The 19107-nt window shown below is 39.8% G+C and overlaps 1 protein-coding gene across 1 annotated transcript in view; it reads right to left on the reverse strand.

Moving 5' to 3' along the window:
* Positions 1 to 18865, reverse strand: part of LOC138831371 (zinc finger protein 585A-like) — a 386491-nt gene extending 367626 nt beyond the window's left edge. Inside the window, exons 1-2 of the mRNA XM_070028486.1 lie at positions 17215 to 18865; positions 13604 to 13606 (exon numbers count right to left, since the gene is read on the reverse strand). Coding sequence (XP_069884587.1) covers positions 13604 to 13606; positions 17215 to 18865 — 1654 coding nt within the window. The remainder of the gene's footprint in view (positions 1 to 13603; positions 13607 to 17214) is intronic.
* Positions 18866 to 19107: the final 242 nt, after the last annotated feature.

Genomic DNA, 19107 nt, shown 5'->3' on the forward strand with positions numbered 1-19107 from the left:
AGCAGAACAGAGATATAATTTACACTCCGCAGAACACAGGCATACAACAAAAAGAAAGGAATGAGAAACAAAGTCTCATAACCTCAATTTCCTTATTAGAACTAAGTACCAAAAAGTCAATGCATCCAATTCTCCCCATATCTATCCATTTTCTGGTTGGTCTTACAATATTTCACAAAGGAAACAGTGGTTTTGAAGAAGAAACTCACCTTAGCTCCCACAGCAGGGAGAGAAAAGTCCCAATGCATCCAAGCACTCTTCTGACAAGAGGTGAAGCAAGGTGGCGCCGAGCATTATGGGAATTGTAGTCTCCGTGGAGGGCTTTTGGTTTGAAAGTCCTGAGTTTTTGTTTTTGGAGGGCGGAAGTGGCCCAGAGATCCTTTTGGGCATGTGTCTCCCCGCCCTGTTGGGCGTTTTAAGTCAACCCATTCTGGATTCTTTCCCTTTGCCTTACTGCTGGAAGTAAAGTTCGGCCTTCCATAGGTGGGAGCCAGGAGGCAGGCGCATAGCTCTGTGCAGTGGACCTTGGGAGCTGTAACTTGAAGGAATCTCAAGCTTTGGAACTGATGTCAGGTAGGAACTGTGGGATTGCTGCTGGAGTCTATCCTCCACGGGTTTCTTTTTCTGGTTTTGTTTTTTTTTCAGTCATTGGTGGGGCTTGATCTCTGGGCCTGCAAGCAACGTTCCTGAGCTTGTCAGCTCAAGAGGAGAGCTTTACACTTGAGCCAAAGCACCCGCTTTCCCCTCCATGCTTTTCTCCAGTTTGGGGTTGATAATTTGCTTGAGGTTCAGGAGTTTGTGCTGCCATTAGCTTCTGGGCTCTGAGCTGCAAGAACCTGGTTCCCAAATGTCTGAGAGCAAGCTGGGTGATTCTACAGATGAGGAGAGCCCAAGAGATGTGCATTTGTACTCCAAGACCAAGGGATTCTTCTATTAACACATGTGACCTTATTTGCTTTGCCCAGGAAGAATTCTAGTGAAATTGTGAGGTGTATGCATGGCTTGAGTCCTCTTACATTGAAGTTGTATTTGTGGCTTCTGTGTTGTTTCTCCTAGAGATATTTTAATATTTTTGGCTTGAGGTTTTAATCTCCTGGCTTGAGTTCACAGATGTTTGTTCACCATCCTGTTTCTAGAGACAGTTGTACATGGGATATTGGAGTAGTGAGTGCTGGTCCTGTATTTTTAGGAATGAAGCCTAGCAATGTTTGAAGCAGAGCGCCCTATGAATAAGAATCTCCATCCTAAATGGACAGACCTTGTCAATTCTGAGAAGCCCTAAAGGGAAGAAGCAGAAAAGCACAGGAAGGGGAAGATGCTGCTAGCTTCCCTTGCCTTATGCAAAAATTGTTGCTACTTCCCTAAGCACCAGATTCACCTGGTACTCTTTCCTACACCACTCTCACTTTGTGTTGTTGCAAGATTTAAGCTAATTTCTAGGAGTCGTGATGAGCTGGCTTGAGGAATAACCCAGATGCTAGTTATCAGAGGGTACCTGAGGCTGTGGTTTGGGAAGGTGGGTTAATTGTTATGACTGAAAATATCTATTCATGTAGTAAGCCCTAATCCTCTTCTTGCTAATTTATTCAGCGTGGGTTACCATTATAATTTTTAGTATGTATTCATTGAATCTTATCATAAATGTCCCATCTATGGATTTGTTAATGCTAGCTCTAGTGTGTTGGCTGTGCCTCCTAGTTCAGAAAGTGTTGGTCGGGAACATTTGGCCTTAAATGAAAAATCACAGAAGAAAACTTGAGGTAATATGTCTTACTCAAGGTTGTATGCTTTGTAGGTGATGCTTATCTTCAGGTGTTTCACTCCTATATGGAGTATTTTATGTTGTATTTTTAGGATGGCCAACGATCTTCCCATGACTCTTTAGGGAAATGAACATTAGGGACTTCCCAAACCTGGGTTTACCACATCTTTACTCATGTTCCTTTGGTCAAAGCATGTTAAATGGCAAATTGCAAATCATTGCATATGTTTGCAATGGATACAGTGAAATGTGCCATTTGACAACCATTATTGAATAGTACAGCACAAGAAATATATTCTGTACAGTTTCCTCTGTAACTTTGGGTGAAAACTACTGAGTTACAGCATACATGCTTCCCATGATGTTTAAATATGTAAATGAATGTGGTAGAAAACAAATTCCAATGTATTCCTAGGATACCTTTGCACTATAAAAAGCAGTTCATTCATCCTGAACTATATTCAGTAATAATTACTTTTAGTGGAAATGTGATATGTTTTTGCTTTCAGTTATTCAATATTTTTTGTAGGAACATTCAGTTTTATAAATGTAGTATGTACATAAACATAGAAATTAGTTGGTTTAATAATATCTATCTACCAGGAAATGGACTGGATTTGTATATATTGGAGACTTTAATGCTCTGCCTGAGACATTAAAGATTCGTCTCTTATAAGAAGTCTTTGCCGTTTTCCAGCCCATGTATTATGTTGCAAGAGGAAATTCTGGGCTGAAAGTCTCACAGATTCATTTCTGAAAACTTCATTTTTCTTGCATCCCAGCCATGCTTCCAGAATCTTCTGCTCATTGTCAGCAGCAAGACAGAATGAATGGATCTCTGGTGAGTTGTTTTTTTATGTCTCATTTGATTTTAATACATTATATGAACCTAAAGATGTTCAAGAATTTAAAGCAATTCCAACCACACAGATTCAGCCTCAGCAACATATTCATATGGCTTATAGATTATCAGATTAAAATTGCTTTTAGGTTTAGCAGATTAAATGGTTATATTCTTTCTAAGTTGAATGCAGATTGGCTTCAGAATGTCTAGGTTTCATCTTGTCATAAAATGTAATCAAATCTATTACGTGATGTAATGACACCGAGCAGGTTACTTCTCATGGAAGGTGAAGGATAGCTTGTAAACAGATCACATCCTCATGAGCAACATTAAACTATTTCAATGAAATTTTCCTGGAATTGCTGAAAAGGTGTTATGGACAGACACACATTGGTGTGTTCTTAAGGAATGATTAACCTATATGTACTTAAATTACTCTCCATATATAGTACTTGGACGACTTCATGGTCTTGGCCTTACTTGAAACGTAGGCTATATTTGTTGGTAAACTTTATGGTCTTTCTACAAATTCCTGTTTGTTTTCTAAAGTATCCTCACAAAATTTCTTTCCTCTATTTTCTCTCTCTATTTTTGATTTTCTATTCACTAGTGTTGGATATTTTTCTCTTTCTCTCTCTTTGTATCTAGCTTTCTATCATTTTTTCTTACTTTTCTCATTCCCTCTTTCCTCCATGTGTGTCTCAGTTGTTTCTTTTCTTCAAATGATCTATCTGGGAACTACTTTTCCTTAGTGATCAGTTTTACTTTGCTGACATGGCTCTTAGGTTTGACATTTTCCTTACCCAGTGTATAGGAAAATAGTTGCCTAGAGAGTTCTACAGGATTCCAGAAACAAAATTAGAAAATCACAAAAACATAAACAGATAGACTTAGGGAAAACCAGGGTTCCAAAGGTTCTCTGGCACTTGGTCCCTTGGTGCAAGCAAGCCTAGTTCCTTGAGTGCACACAGGGAAGGTTACCATTAATAACATGCAAAAATGAAGTATCTATATTAATAGTACAATCAGAGCCACAACAGGTTGTGAGAAAAACATGTTTCCTTATTCTCCTGAGACAGAAGACTGGCTCCCAGAGAAAATGCAGACATGAAGTTCACCTTACCTAGCCTTGAAGGTGAACAGCAGCTCAGTTTCAGATGCTATCTTTCTATCTTTCCAACAGTAAGGAAAAGGCCTGCCCTCCAGTCTCTTAACCCTCTCCAGAATTCTCTTTTAACACTTCTGCAGCCAGCTCTCAGTGTTCTCATTTCGGTCAGGTTGGAATTCCAACCTCTCAAACCTTTTTCCCCTTCAGCTCAACTTCAGAGTTCCCTACAGAAAAGCATTTCCTTCCCCCAAATGATAAACTACAAGAAAATCACTTTTCTCCTGATTCTGTTATCTTTGGCCTAACTTCATTTGATGTGGTATTCTGTTTAGTTTTTCCTTCCCACTACTTTTGAATATTTTAATTCACTGCCAGTATATGAGAGGAACTGGTTCTGATAAAAAAATATATATATAGAATGACAAGGTGTTCTTTATTAGAAATATCACTTGTTGCAAAATCTCACAGATGTTTGCTCAGGAATTGATTTGGATCTCTGAGGAATTTTGCTATTAACTAACACAAGTGGAAATATATCCTGAGAAATCTACTGGAGAAATGAATCAGGAATATGTGACACATTTGAGCATTTGGTCAAATTCATCATTTTTGTAATATTGAGTGTTCCTTGAGGTTCTATACATTTTCCTCCACCTTCCATGAAGCCTATTAAAATGAAAAGAATATTTTATTCCCCTTCCACCTATATTTTGTATTGTAGTATGGAGGCAAAGTTTACAAACCTTTATGGTAGCAGTTCTTTTTTACATAGGATGGAAATATCAGGGTATATGTGACCACTTTTCAATATTTAGTATTTAACCCAAACATGGTTAATCTAGGATATTTTTATGTGTGAACTCAATCAAATCTTATATGGGCCAAGTAAATCATTAGCTACTTTCTGGAGTAATGTTAGTTTTTTTTAATATTCAGGTGGACACTGCTTCTCATAGGTCTAGTAATGTTCTATGTTCTGTATTCCATGTCATATTCTGAATGTGTTCTGCTTGCTTATGAGAGTACGTGTTAATAGAAAATCTAAATAGGATTTATGGTGAAGCAGTATATGTAAATGCAGAAAAAACATTTGTTTAATTCATTGTTACCCTGATATGTACTAAAATTTTATCAAAAAATAATATAATTTTTCAGACACCTCCTTAGACTTATTGTTGTCATGCCAGATTATTGTCTCCTTAGAGTTTTTATCTTGTCTCTATTGCTAGCAGGAGAAATGTGTTTGCATGCATTAGGGAAACTCTAATTTTTTTTTTGGTTTTCATTATCTTTTTTTATTTAATTTAATTTTATTTGTGAACATACTGTACAGAGGAGTTACAATTACATGGGCAGGATAATGCGTACATTTCTTACCAAGCATTGCAGCCTCCTCCTTTGTTTACCCTTCACATCCCTTTCCACCCTTCCCCGCCCTCCCAGGGAAACTGTAATTTTTTATTGGTCTTAGGGCTTGAATTCTGGGCCTGGTTGTTGTCCTTCAGCTCTTCAGGTCAAAGTGAGTGCTCTACTACTTTAGTCACAGTAGTACTACTTTCAGTTTTCTGGTGTTTTATTGGAGATAAGTGTCTCATGGACTTTCCTGCCAGGGCTGGCCTTGAACCTAGATCCTCAGACCTCAGCCTCCTGAATAACTAGGAGAATAAGCCACCAGTGCCCTGCCAATCTGTGTGTTTTAATGACCAGGTTTATATATTGTCAAATATTTCTAATTTGCTATTTAATTTTCCCAGTGAATAGATAACACAGCAAGCTGCAAACATTTTTTCCCTTTTCTTTTTTTTTTTTTATTGTAAAGGTACTATACAAAGGGTTACAGTTACATGAGTGAGGTAATCAGTACAATTCTTCTTGAACATTGTTACCCCCTCCATTGTTTTCCCCCTACCATTCCCTCCTTCCCTACCTTCCCCGAGGTTCTTTTTTTTTTTTTTGATTGTGATTAAGTGATTACATAATTTCCAGAATTTCACAGTATTGTGGAATAATGATGCTCATTTAAAGTCACAATTCATTCTAACTTTCCTGGATCAAATTGTCTATCACAGTCTGTAACATATAATGGTGTTCACATGTTATACACCATACATGTGATCAGCAGCATGGGGATATTTAGTAGTGTTTCGACCAGATGAGTGGGAGTTCTTTGTTTCTTAAGTCCTGTTAGTTTTGTTGTATGACCTAACATGTTGGATTTAGCATCCACTTATCAGGGAGACCATGTACTGTTTGTCTCTTCATTCTTGGCTTACCTCGCTCAACATGATTCCTTCTAGCTCCATCCATTTCCGTGCAAATGCCATTATTTTGTCATTTCTAATGGCTGCATAATATTCCATTGTGTATAGATACCACAATTTTTGGATCCATTCATCTGTGGTGGGGCATCTAGGTTGTTTCCATATCCTAGCTTTTGCGAACAGTGCTGCTATAAACATGGAGGTGCACGTGTCCTTGTATATTGGTTCCTGTTTTTCAGGGTGGATGCCTAGAAGTGGTATGACTGGGTCGGTCGTAAGAGAGGTCAAACTTTAGCTTTCTAAAAACACTCCAGACTGCTTTCCAAAGTGGTTGTTTGAGTGTACATTCCCACCAGCAGTGTAATAGCGTTCCTCGTTCTCCACATCCCCTCCAGCATTTGTCGTTGGCTGATTTGTGGATGTGGGACATTCTGACTGGGGTAAGGTGGTATCTCAGGGTTGTCTTTATTTGCATTTCCTTCACCACCAGGGATGATGAACATTTCCTCATGTGTTTCTTTGCCATTTTTATTTCTTCATTTGAGAAGTCCCTCTTTAGTTCCCTTGCCCATTTAGTAATTGGTTTGTTAGGTTTGGGAGGGATTAGTTTCTTGAGTTCCCTGTATATACAGGATGTTAACCCCTTGTCTGATATATTGCTGGTAAATATTTTTCCCAATTAGTTGGTTGTCTTTTTAACTTGGTTGTGATAGCTTTATCTGTGCAGAAGCTTTTTATTTTAAGGTAGTCCCATTTGTCGAGTCTCTCTCCAATTTGTTGTGATCCTGGGACTCTGTTCAGGAAGTTCCTTCCTGTGCCTATTAGTTCAAGTGTCTCTCCTACTCTGTCCTGCGGTAGTTTCAGAGATTCAGGTTTATTGTTAAGGTCTTTAATCCATTTTGAGTTGATGTTGGTGCGTGGTGATAGGCTGGGGTCCACTTTTAGTTTTCTGCATGTGGCTGCCCAGTTTTCCCAGCACCAGCGGTTGAAGAGGCTGTGTTTCTTCCATTGTATGTCTTTGGCTCCTTTGTCGAATATCAGCTGGCTGTAGGCCTGTGGATTTATTTCTGGATCTTCTATTCTGTTCCATTGGTCTTCGGGTCTGTTTTTGTGCCAGTACCATGCTGTCTTTGTTATTATAGCTCTGTGGTAGAGTTTGAAGTTCGGCATGGCTAGCCCTCCCGTATTGTCTTTATCCCCTAGAATTGTTTTGGCTATTCTAGATCTTTTGTTGTTCCATATGAATGTTTGGAATGTGTTTTCTGTATTTCAGTGATGTACATCATTGGGATTTTAATAGGAATTGCATTGAATTTGTATATTAGTTTTGGAAGTATTACCATCTTTACTATATTAAGTCGGCCTATCCAGGAGCATGGGAGGTCTTTCCATTTCCTAGTGTCTTCTGCAATTTCTTTCTTTAACTTTTTATAGTTCTCATTAAATAGTTCTTTTACATCTTTGGGTAGGTTAATTCCTAAATATTTTATTTTTCGGGAGGTTATTGTGAATGGAGTTGCTCCCTTCATTTCCCTCTCTTCCTGTACATTATCAGTGTATAGGAAGGCAACTGATTTTTGTGGGTTTATTTTGTATCCTGCTATTTTGCCAAAGTGATTTATGATTTCTAAGAGTTTGGGGATGGAGTTTTTGGGATCGTGGAGGTATAGTATCATGTCGTCTGCAAAAAGGGATAGTTTAACTTCTTCTTTCCCTATGCGGATCCCTTTAATGTCTTTTTCTGGCCTTATTGCCCTGGCTAAGGGTTCTAGGACTATATTGAAGAGGAGTGGAGACAGTGGGCATCCTTGCCTTGTTCCTGATTTTAGGAGAATTGGTTGTAGCTTTTCCCATTAAGTATAATATTGGCTATTGGTCTGTCATAAGTGGCTTTTATTGTTTTTAGAAATGTTCCTTCTATTCCTATTTTCTCCAGAGCTTTTAGCATGAATGAATGTTGAATTTTGTCAAAGGCCTTTTCTGCATCTGTGGTGATAATCATGTGATTCTTGACCTTGGCTCTGTTGATATGTTGGATTACATTTATTGACTTACGTATGTTAAACCATCCCTGTGTCTCTGGGATGAAGCCTACCTGGTCATAGTGAATTATTTTTTTTATGTGTTTCTGGATTCTGTTAGCTAGAATCTTGTTAAGGATCTTTGCATCTGTGTTCATCAAGGAGATTGGCCTGTAATTCTCCTTTTTGGTTGGGTCTTTGCCTGGTTTGGGGATGAGTGTGATATTGGCTTCGTAGAATGAGTTTGGGATAGCTCCCTCCTTCTCTGTTTCTCTGAAGAGCTTGAGGAGTATGGGTATTAGTTCTTGTTTAAAGGTCTTATAGAATTCTGCTGTGAATCCATCTGGTCCTGGGCTTTTTTTTGTTGGAAGACTTTTGATAGCTTCCTGTATCTCATTATAGGATATTGGCTTATTTAATTGGTTAACTTCTTCTTTGCTCAGTTTGGGCAACTTGTATTTCTCTAAAAATGCATCCATTTCTGCCCGATTTTCTTCCTTTAGAGAGTAGAGCTTTTGAAAGTAGTCTGTTAGAATTGTTTGGATATCTTCATGACATCCCTAATCCTATTAATATGGGTTTCCTCTCTTCTTTTTTAAATTAATCTAGCCAATGGGCCATCAATTTTGTTTATTTTTTCAAAGAACCAGCTTTATGTTTGGTTTATTTTGGTTATGGTTTTCTGATTTTCTAATTGGTTAATCTCTGCTTTTAATTTGGTTATCTGGCTTCGTCTAGTAGCTTTAGGTCCCATTTTTTCTTGTTTTTTCTAGCTGTTTTAATTGCAACATGAGATTATTTACTTGGTCTGTCTCCATTCTCTTGATGTGGGCACTGAGGGCAATAAATTTGCCCCTCAGGACTGCTTTTGCTGTGTCCCACAAGTTTCTTCGTGAGGTGTTTTCATTTTCATTGAGTTGTAAGAAATGCTTTATTTCTTCTCTGATCTCTTCTGTTATCCAGGCATTTTTAAGGAGTGTGCTGTTCAATTTCCATGTATTAGAGAAATTTCTGCGGTATGCTTTGTTATTGAGAGCTAGCTTGATTCCACTGTGGTCAGATAGGATACAGGGGATTATGTCGATCCCTTTGTATTTGCTTAAGTTCCTTGCATGAACTATGATATGGTCTATTTTGGAGAAAGTTCCGTGAGCTGCTGAGAAGGATGTGTACTGTGTTGTTTTAGGGTGAAATACTCGGTAGATGTCAGTTAATTCCGCTTGGAGTATGGCCTCTCTTAATTCGGTAGCTTCTTTGCCAATCCTCTGGTTGGTAGACCTGTCCTTGGTGAGAGTGGTGTGTTAAAGTCTCCTAGTATTATCGTATTGGGATCTATTTTATTCTGTAAGTTTGAGAGCATTTGTTTGACATATCTGGGTGCACCAATATTTGGGTCATATAAGTTGATGATGGTTATATCCTCCTCTTGGATTGTTCCCTTTATTAATATGTAGTGTCCATCCTTGTCTTTCTGTACTGATTTTAATGAAAAGTTTATTTTGTCAGATATCAGGATAGCTTCACCTGCTTTCTTACTGGGGGCGTTTGATTGGTAGATCCTTTTCCACCCCTTCACTCTGCGTTTGTTTGTATGTTTGGCTGAGAGGTGGGTCTCCTGAAGGCAACAGATGGATGGGTCTTGTTTTCTGATCCAGTCCTCAGTTCGTTTTCTTTTAATTGGTGAATTCAGCCCATTTATATTAAGAGAAAGTATAGAGAGAAGCATTGTTGTCCCTGCCATTCCGTTTTCCTAGGTTTTTCTTCTTTGCTTTCCTCCTGTGCTTGCTCAGTTAGACTTTGAGTAACGCCTGTTTGGGGCAGGCCCCAGTTCCTGGTTGCTTTCTTCAGGTTGTGTCCCCCCTCTTAGATTTCTTTGTAATGCTGGCTTAATGTTTATGTATTCATTTAGTTTTTCTTTGCTATTAAAAGTTTTCAGTTCTCCATCGAATGTGAATGCTAGCTTTGCCGGGTATATGAGTCTGTGTTGGCAGTTATTGGCTCTCAGGGTTCATGTGGTGCTTTCCCAGGCTTTTCTTGCATTCATTGTTTGTGTGCAGAGATCTGCAGTGATTCTAATTTTTTTCCCGTTGTAGTATAGCTCCTTCTTCATTTTTGCTGCATGCAGGATTGTTTCCTTATTATTCAGATCTATCATTTTTACTATAATGTGTCTAGAAGTGTTTCTCCTGGGGTCTTGCTTGTTGGGTGTTCGATAAGCTTTTGTGATGTAGTTAAGATGGTCGTTTTTGAGGTGGGGAAAATTTTCATTGATTATCTTGTTAAATAGGTGTTGCATTCCCTTGCTCTGGAATTCCTCACCTTCGTCCACTCCGATTATGGGAAGGTTAAATTTTTTAGCATTATCTGCTTGCTCTTGAATTTCCCTTTTTGTTTAATTTGAGTGATTTTTCCATATCTGTCACTTTTTTGTCCAGTTGGTGTATTCTGTCTTCTGTATCTCACACTCTACCTTCCATTTCATTCACTCTGTGGATCGTGGCTTCTATTGTGGTTTGCATGGAGGAAATGGATCCCTTTATGGATTCAATGTTGGCTCTCAGAGTACTGATCTCACCTCTCAATGAGGTATGCATTACCTCTAATTTGGCGTTTATCTCACTTCTTACTGAGGTTTGTGCAGCTTCTATTTTTGCATCCAACTCTTGTTTGATATCCTGTATCTCTTTTGATAGTTCATCCTTGTGCTCTTTCAATTTCTGATCAATTTCTCGCTTTATTTCTTGAGTCATTGCCTCCAGAAACCCTTGGATGTAGCTTTTGTCTTCCATTCCTGCTTTGCTCCCACTGGGGCTCTCCCCTGTGTGGCTGCTGGCTTTTGAGGTGAGCTTGCTGTCCTGGGTGGTGGTAAACCTTGTGATTTTTCTCTGTGATTTTTGCATGGAGGTTCAGGAGACTGCTCTTCAATTTTGTTTTGGTGTGTCTGTCTTTGCTTCGTTGCTGATTCTGTATTGGTAGAGAGAGTCTGTGCCTGATCTGGGTTCTGTTGGGAGCCTATTTCCAGCTGCTATTCTGACTTACTTATGATTCTCAGCTCTCTGCTGTAGATTGCTGGCAGTTCCTGCCTTTGGAAGGGTTGAGCAGCCTAGACTGCTTGTGTTTGCTCCTACGGGTGCTCTTGTGAAGAACAGATGCTCTGGATGCACTCTCCCAAATACTGGAGTCTGCTATGGGCTCCTGATGTGTTTTTGTTTGTTTGTTTTGGGCTGGTTGTGGGCTTGAACTCTAGGTTTGGGTGCTGTCCCTCAGCTCTTCAGCTCAAGGCTGGCACCCTACCATTTGAGCCACAACACCACGTCTGACCCTTTTTGCTTTTGTGATGCTGAGGAATCAGATCCAGGGCCTCATACATCCAAGACTATCACTCTATTGCTGAGCCGCCTTAACAGTCTGAGCTCCTGCTTACTATCAGGTGCTGGCAGCCTGTTTTGCCCAATTCCCAGTCTAGGGTATATGGGTGGAGTTTTGGTGGGTTTTGGGCTTCTCTTGTCCTGGGCCTCCAGGTCTTTTGTTGTCACAGGTGTGCTTCCCGGGGATTGTTGTTTCCTGATTTTCTCCCCTCTGTTGAGGCATATGCTCAGCTTTTTACTTCAGTTGGAAGGAGTTGGTCATGTTGTTCAGGTGCCGGATCCCCGGGCCTGGTTCTGGCCCCAGCCTGGAGCGCGCTCGTTAGGCCTGTGCTGATGTGTATACCACCTAGGTTATGCAGCCTGCAGCGCGCTCATTAGGCCTATGCTGATGTGTATCCCATCTAGGTTATACAGCCTGGGGGACACAGTTCAAATTTCTTCTACTGTTGGTAGTCTTGACCCAGGGGCGCTGTTCCTGGCTTGGCCATTTAAGCTCCCTTCCAGGGGCGCTCTTGCTCTAGCCTGGCCAGCTGAGTGTGCTCCACGGGCTGGTGGAGCTCTCAAACAGTTCCCAGTTTTAGTGGGTCCTGTGGTCTGGGTTTTGGGGTAGGGAGTCTAGGTCAGGGTCTGGGGATTCCCTCCAGCTCTGGTCTCCCTTGAGGGATATACTTCCCCTGTGGGGTACTCACCCTGGAGCTGGTTGTTTCTGTGTGGTGTAGGTCGTCAGTTGTTGTTGCAATCCGAGTTCAGTTGGGGTGGTTGCGGGTTGGGTTGGGCAGTGGTGGCTCTGTGTGATTCTTTTCTGTCTCTGCCTCTGTCGAAGCTGTCGGGTCAAAAGTGTCCACGCTCAGGCAGCTTCTTCGCAGTTCCTCTGGGGCCCGGGCGGCCCCGCTGGGTCGTTGTGATCGTGATCTTGGCGGGTGGTCTGCTGACAGGTCCCTTTGTCGCGCTGCTGGTGCCGAGCGGCTTTGGCGGGATGGAGCCTCTCTGCTCCGGTGGAGAGTGAGGGGTGGGGGTGGGATCCTCGTGGAGACTCCCGGCTGGTAGGTTTCTCTGTTCCTAGTGACCCGCTGTTCTGCAAACCGATACCTGGTGATCTGCAAGCGGCCCCCTGTGTCTCTGGGGCTCTGCCAACCCCCACCGGGCCGGCTGGCTGGCGGCTTGGCGCACTGCCGCGCGACCAGTAAAGGATGGGGGAGGGGTCTTCGCTTTTCTCTGTTCTGAAATTCTTCTTTTCCTCTCTTTCTTTTTTTTGTTATTTTCCGCCTCGGGTTTTTCTCTGAGTGTTCATCTTTTTGTTGTTGACGGTCTCTTGGGGAGATTAAGTGTTGGAACTCGAACTCTCTTTTTGGTTGGAGAGAGCTGTGGCGTTTCCCTACTGCCCCGTCGCCATCTTGGTTGACCCCCCCATAACTTCTTAATAATTGACTAACAATTGCTTGTCAGAATTTTGTAGTAAAACCCAGTACATATTTTAAACTACAACTGATTGTCATTGCCCCTTGCCTCTGCGCAGCCTGTTTAAAGTCATATAACATTTAACTTTGACCAAATGTCAGACCCTTTCTTGGGCTATAGCAGTATATATTGTTTAACATTTTGGTTTGTAAATGCATTTTTCTGGTTGACTGAGGAGCCTGATCTGTAGTGGTTCCAAAAATGCCTGCCCCTGTAGGCCTTTAGACAAATCTTACTAGGGACCTAATCTCAGGTCACAACCACTTTTCCTTAACGGATAAATTAATGTGGCTGGGCCAGCTCAAAAGTCATTGCCATTTAAGAATTTGAGCAGATACAGAGCGTTTGGGATTTCAATTATCTCTCACATTTTACAACTTTAGCTTTTATAACCCAGTACCATAGATGACTGGCAAGTCCCTGCCAAGTCAGACAGACATGGGTATTAGGCATGCCTACAAATTATCTTCCCATGACTTCCAGACTCTGATCAAGCTTTGAACGGCCAAGCAGAAGTGACTCCAGGATCTGATACCATTTCTGCCATCCAAAGACCAGTGGCTTACTGCCTCTGCATGTTCCAACATTCCCGGGGTTCCAGGAATGCCTTTCTCCATGGTGGGATAAGTACTTGTTTAGTAGTTTTCTTCATTGCTTGCTGGACTTGAACTCAGGGTTTGAGTATTGTCCCTCAACTCTCCAGTTCAAGACTAGGCCTCTGCCACTTGGAACTCCAAACCAACTCTGCTTTTCAGCACTCTGCTGGCACATTAGAGATGACAATCTCACAGGCACCTTTGTCTGCCCAGCCTGTCTTCACACCACTTTTCAGCTTAATGAGTCTTTACTTATGGCCACATTTACTCCAAGTAAAAGCAACAACGATGGGCACTGGAAGGAGATTTAAAAGCATGGTCTTACCTCGAACTTATTCAGGGCCAACATTACATCTGACAAACTTGTCCTCTCTCCTTTATTGTGGGCGTTTAGGAAACTGTTATAAAAAACCTATAATGGCAAAGTAGGTTAAACAATCATTTTGGTAATCCTAATTTTTATTTTCCACATTGAAATCAATCTTTAGGACAATTTGTCCTTTTAAACTTTCTTTTTTCTGGGAGGCCTGCCACTCCCCACAACGTGACAAATTTCTGACAATGGGGAGGCCATTTTTAAATCTTTTTGAAAAGTCATTTTACTTTGCATTTAAATTCTTCATTGAAACACTGGGCAACACCCTTTACCTCTTGGCTGAAGGTTTAAACTGGCTATTTTTTCCTCCAGTATGAGTTACATTTAGCAAATTAGCAGTTTATTTTAATGCAGTAGCTCTGTACCAAGAATCTAGACTTAGTATCTCTTGCCCTTTAGAGAAAAGTCAACTTAGATTTTTTGCTCATACACCCCTCATGGTCTAACATGGTGGTGATTAACATTACAGAAACAAGTATCTTTTTTTTTTTTTCGATCCAGAAACAAATATCTTAACTGGCTTGTTTTTTATTCTCTTTTTACTGCAAATTCACAGGCTTTTCATCACGTGTGATTCAGCAAGGCTGGAGTCTAGGCAAGGATGTGGCATCTCCCAGTGTATATGGACTGTCGCATCTCTTGCTGGTTACCTGCAAAATTCTATATGCACTGGTTAAAGACCACTGGTGAAAGACCACACTGGCTTTTGCAGGCTGGTGTCACTGGTTTAGGCAGCTGCTTTGTTCTATTACGTGGGTATTTCCCATGCATAGGAGCAAACTGCATCTTGACGCACTGTGGTCCCTTGATTATAAAGGGAGTTGATCAGTGCACAGGGGAGGAAACAGAGAATTAAAACCTCAGCCTTAGTTTACCAGTCATGGTCAGAGGTACAATATTTAATCTTAACATAGATAATCTTAACATAGATAGAAATAACATAAATCACAGCCAACTTAATTACCAATTTCATTGACTTTGGAAAGGAAACCATCATTTCTAACTCCTTTCCCATGGCCTTTTAAAACTGCCTGTTTTTTTTTTTTATTTGCCTTATAGTCAGGTCACAAAGCAATTCAGATTAAAAGACAGCTTCCACTGACAAAGATTTTTAGCAAGCAGAATACTTGGTAACTTTGGAACCATTACTATTTACATATTTTACATATAGACAGAGATGTTTGTGCACAGATTATAGAGCACACTTAAATGCTAAAATTGACCATTTAAAGTTTTTGGAATTTTAGCAGTAATACTTTGCCTAATCATGGTAGAACCACATAGTCAGTGCAAAACAAAAACCTGCCAACAAGAAGAAACTTTTTAGTAAACAGGAGTCAAGACATGAACAGATATATAGCATGATGTAATGACCCCAATCCTGGTCAGGTAAGGGGGGGGGAGTTTATAGGACCCCAAAAAACATCCAAGGAAATTTATTGTGAAAGCCACCTTCATGCCCTCCCCCTCTTCACTGGGCTTCCCTCAGAGCACCTGGACCAAATCCTTCCACCCAGGCACCCCTGTCATGTGACACAAGGCAGCCCACAAGAATCATCTTCACCTGTATTTTACCCTGCCAAATATCTAGCACAGTCCTACCTCTTTCTGCTTATCTCTATAATCGCATGGATATCTGTAAGTATTCTAGCTAGCTTTTGTCCATCATTTTTTCCATGGGTCTAGTTTTTTAAAATTGCTACAGAATTAAATTTAGCAAAACCATAACTTATAATTTGTTGTAGAACTAGAAATTTGTAACTCGAAAAAGGAATATTCTCCTCTTGAGAAATTCACTTTCACCCTCCATAACAGTGAGAAAACACAGACTCTCCACAATATCCACACTAGTGTTTTATTACTCAGAAGAACAATAGCATGGTGTAAAAGTAAAAAATTTACAACAGACTCATCAGTAGTAAATAGAAAACAGCATGTAGTAAAATCATTTTGGCATTACTCATCCAAACCCAAATGCTTAAGAATCATGTCTTCATTTTTCCACCAAAGAAACTAGAAATGGAACTGTGATTCTAGTGCTAGAATTTAGCCTTGAGAAAAAGTAGTTAAGGAAAGTGGCTAGGCTTTGAGTTCAATCTATAAGACTAGTACCCACACACAAAGAAAATGTATTCTTTCAGGTTTTCTGAATGTTTCATGAACTTGGGGATGAAAGATGATGAGACAGATTTTATTCTTGTGCACATTTTGTAATAAACAAGGAGTATTATCTTCTACCAGACCTTCCATTAAAAAAATGAATTGGAATAGTAATAGTGTTATAATGCATACATAGACCACACATATAGTGGAAGACTTTTGGGGAGCAGTGGAGAAATTGATGCTCTCATATCCTTGGAATAAATCATGATAGTCCTTCCCCGTCTATCACTAACAAACCACTATGGATGATTTGAGTTCAATCTCAAAGGTCCAGAGCTCCTATTTCTGAAAAGTGTTTATTAAATTTCTTGACCATCCATTCCTCAATATAAAAGACACAAGTCAACAATTTCACTATCTTAATTCTTTGTCAAGCCTGGAAATCCAACCCCTGAATAACATGAAGGGGAATCATCCCTACTCTACACAATGAGAGGATGAGAAATGTTGGTTCAGTGAGTGGTTTTCCCTTACACCTAGCTTAATTCTGCTATGGAGGATTTCTCTATAATTTACAGAGGTTTCTGCCAAAGGTTTCCCTAGGTTGGGTTTCATTTTTTGTGTGAGTGCTCTAATGCTGGCTGAAGGTTCATTTCTGCTTGAAAGATGTCCTCTAATGTTCACTCGACATTCTGTCTTGTCTCTAGGTCTCTGAAATATGTAGAGAAACCTGTGAAACTTCTGGCTAAATATTTGTCTACATTTATTATACTCACATTTTCTCTCCTTATTATGTTCTTGGATGTACTGAGGACTGACTTCTATTAAAAATTGCATATTTGTTAGACCTGTTAATTTTCCTTTCTCCTATGTGATTCAGTTCTCTGCTGAACACTGAGCTATGCTGTCGAAGTGGTATTTTCTACATTGGTATTATTCATACCTTGTCTTTCTTGTCTGTGCTCTATAAACACTCATCCATGCATGATTACTAAGTGAAGGACTTTTTTGATACTTGTTTCATTCATAATGTTTTTCTCCTGTGTGTTTTCTGATGAAAATTTAACTATGACTTCTCAAAAACTTTCCACATTTTTTTTCATTCATAAGATTTTTCTCCTGTGTGCATTCAATTTGGAACCATGAGGCATGCCTTCTGGCTAAAAGGCTCCACATTTGCTACATTCACAAGGCTTCTATCAGGTTTTGGTTCTATCATGCAAACTTATTTTTCATCCAGGTGAGAGTTTCCATAGTTATCACATTCCTAAGATTTCTCATGTGTGTGGATTCTCTTATGCTTCCTGAAGGATGAACTCCAGATGAAGGATTTTCCACATTTGTTACATTCATAAGGTTTCTCTCCTGTGTGTGTTCTCTGATGAACAGTAAGGTCTGACCTATGGGTGAAAGATTTTTCACACACATTACATTCATAAGGTTTCTCCCCTGTATGTTTTCTCTGATGGACAGTAAGGTCTGATTTAAATCTGAAATACTTTCCACATTTGTTACATTCATAAGGTTTCTCTCCTGTGTGTGTTCTCTGATGGACAGTAATGTGTGACTTACGGGTGAAAGACTTTTCACACACATTACATTCATAATGTTTCTCTCCTGTGTGTGTTCTCTGATGGACAGTAAGGTGAGACTTCTGTCTGAAATACTTTCCACATTTGTTACATTCATAAGGTTTCTCTCCTGTGTGTGTTCTCTGATGAACAGTAAGGTGTGACTTACGGGTGAAAGACTTTTCACACACATTACATTCATAAGGTTTCTCTCCTGTATGAGTTCTCTGATGAACAGTAAGGTCTGACTTACGGGTGAAAGACTTTTCACACACATTACATTCATAAGGTTTCTCTCCTGTGTGTGTTCTCTGATGGACAATAAGGTGAAACTTCTGTCTGAAATACTTTCCACATTTGTTACATTCATAAGGTTTCTCTCCCGTGTGTGTTCTCTGATGAACAGTAAGGTCTGACTTACGGGTGAAAGACTTTTCACACACATTACTTTCATAAGGTTTCTCTCCTGTATGAGTTCTCTGAGGAACAGTAAGGTCTGACTTCTGTCTGAAATACTTTCCACATTTGTGACATTCATAAGATTTCTCTCCTGTGTGTATTCTCTGATGCAAAGTGATGTATGACTTCATTCTAAATGATTTTCCACATTTGTTGCATTCATCAAACTTCTGTTCTTTGTCAGTTCTGTGATGCCTTCTGAGACCTGACTTTTGGGTGGAAAATTTCCTACATTCTTCGTATTCATAGGGTTTCTCTTCTGGTGTTGTTTTAGGTTGATCAGAACTTAGTTCTGAATTCTTAGAGATACATTTTGCACATTGCTTATACTCATCAGGATTCTCTGGATATTTCCTCTCAGGTTTTGTAAGGTGTAAATCCTTACTGAATGATTTCTCACATTCACTACTTGTATAAGGATTCTCTCCTGTGTCTCTTTTCTGATGCATAGTGCCTGGAAATCTCCCTCCCTGACAAAGTTCTTGGGCAAGAAGAGCAGACTTATCATATTCTTCTCTATATTCGTTATGGTTAGAGGCGGGATCTCTGATGCAAACCCAATTATGTGGAAAGAATATCATCTCTGAATTTAATACCTTCTCTCCTCCATATTCAAAATATGGACCATCATAATTTTGACTAAAAGCCTCTGAATATCTAAGTGATTGTTTAACTACAGGAGAAACACCAGGCATATATGCAGCCGGCATCTTACCATGCTCACTGTAGTGGAGCATGTTCTGACACTGAATGAACTCGTCCGTCGTCATCCTTAAGGAGTTCTCATCATTCCTATTCAGATCTGGCTTCTGTTTTGAGGTCAAGTTAGAAGTTGTCACTAATCTCACTCTTTGCTCTATTGTGTTAATATTTGTGACAGCTACATCACACAGACATTCATGTGGACCTTCCTGGTAAGTCTTAATCACATGCTCCATTTTTTGAATATATAAAATGAGTCATATAAAGAAGAAAAAAAACATAAATAAGATCCAAATACTCCTTAAAATAAAGGTAAAGACATTTTCCCCATCTTAACTGTTACAAATTTTGAAATATTAATGTAGGAATTGATTTATGAGAAATAAATTTCTTTCACCACAATGTATTGATTAAGAAACTAATACTCTTCCTTACACCGTTTTTTGTCATGGGGCATGAACTCCAGGCCTGGTGTTGT

This window comes from Dipodomys merriami, unplaced genomic scaffold (assembly GCF_024711535.1).
Source record: "Dipodomys merriami isolate MVZ:Mamm:240054 unplaced genomic scaffold, mDipMer1.0.p SCAF_194, whole genome shotgun sequence".
NCBI classification, from domain to species: domain Eukaryota; kingdom Metazoa; phylum Chordata; class Mammalia; order Rodentia; family Heteromyidae; genus Dipodomys; species Dipodomys merriami.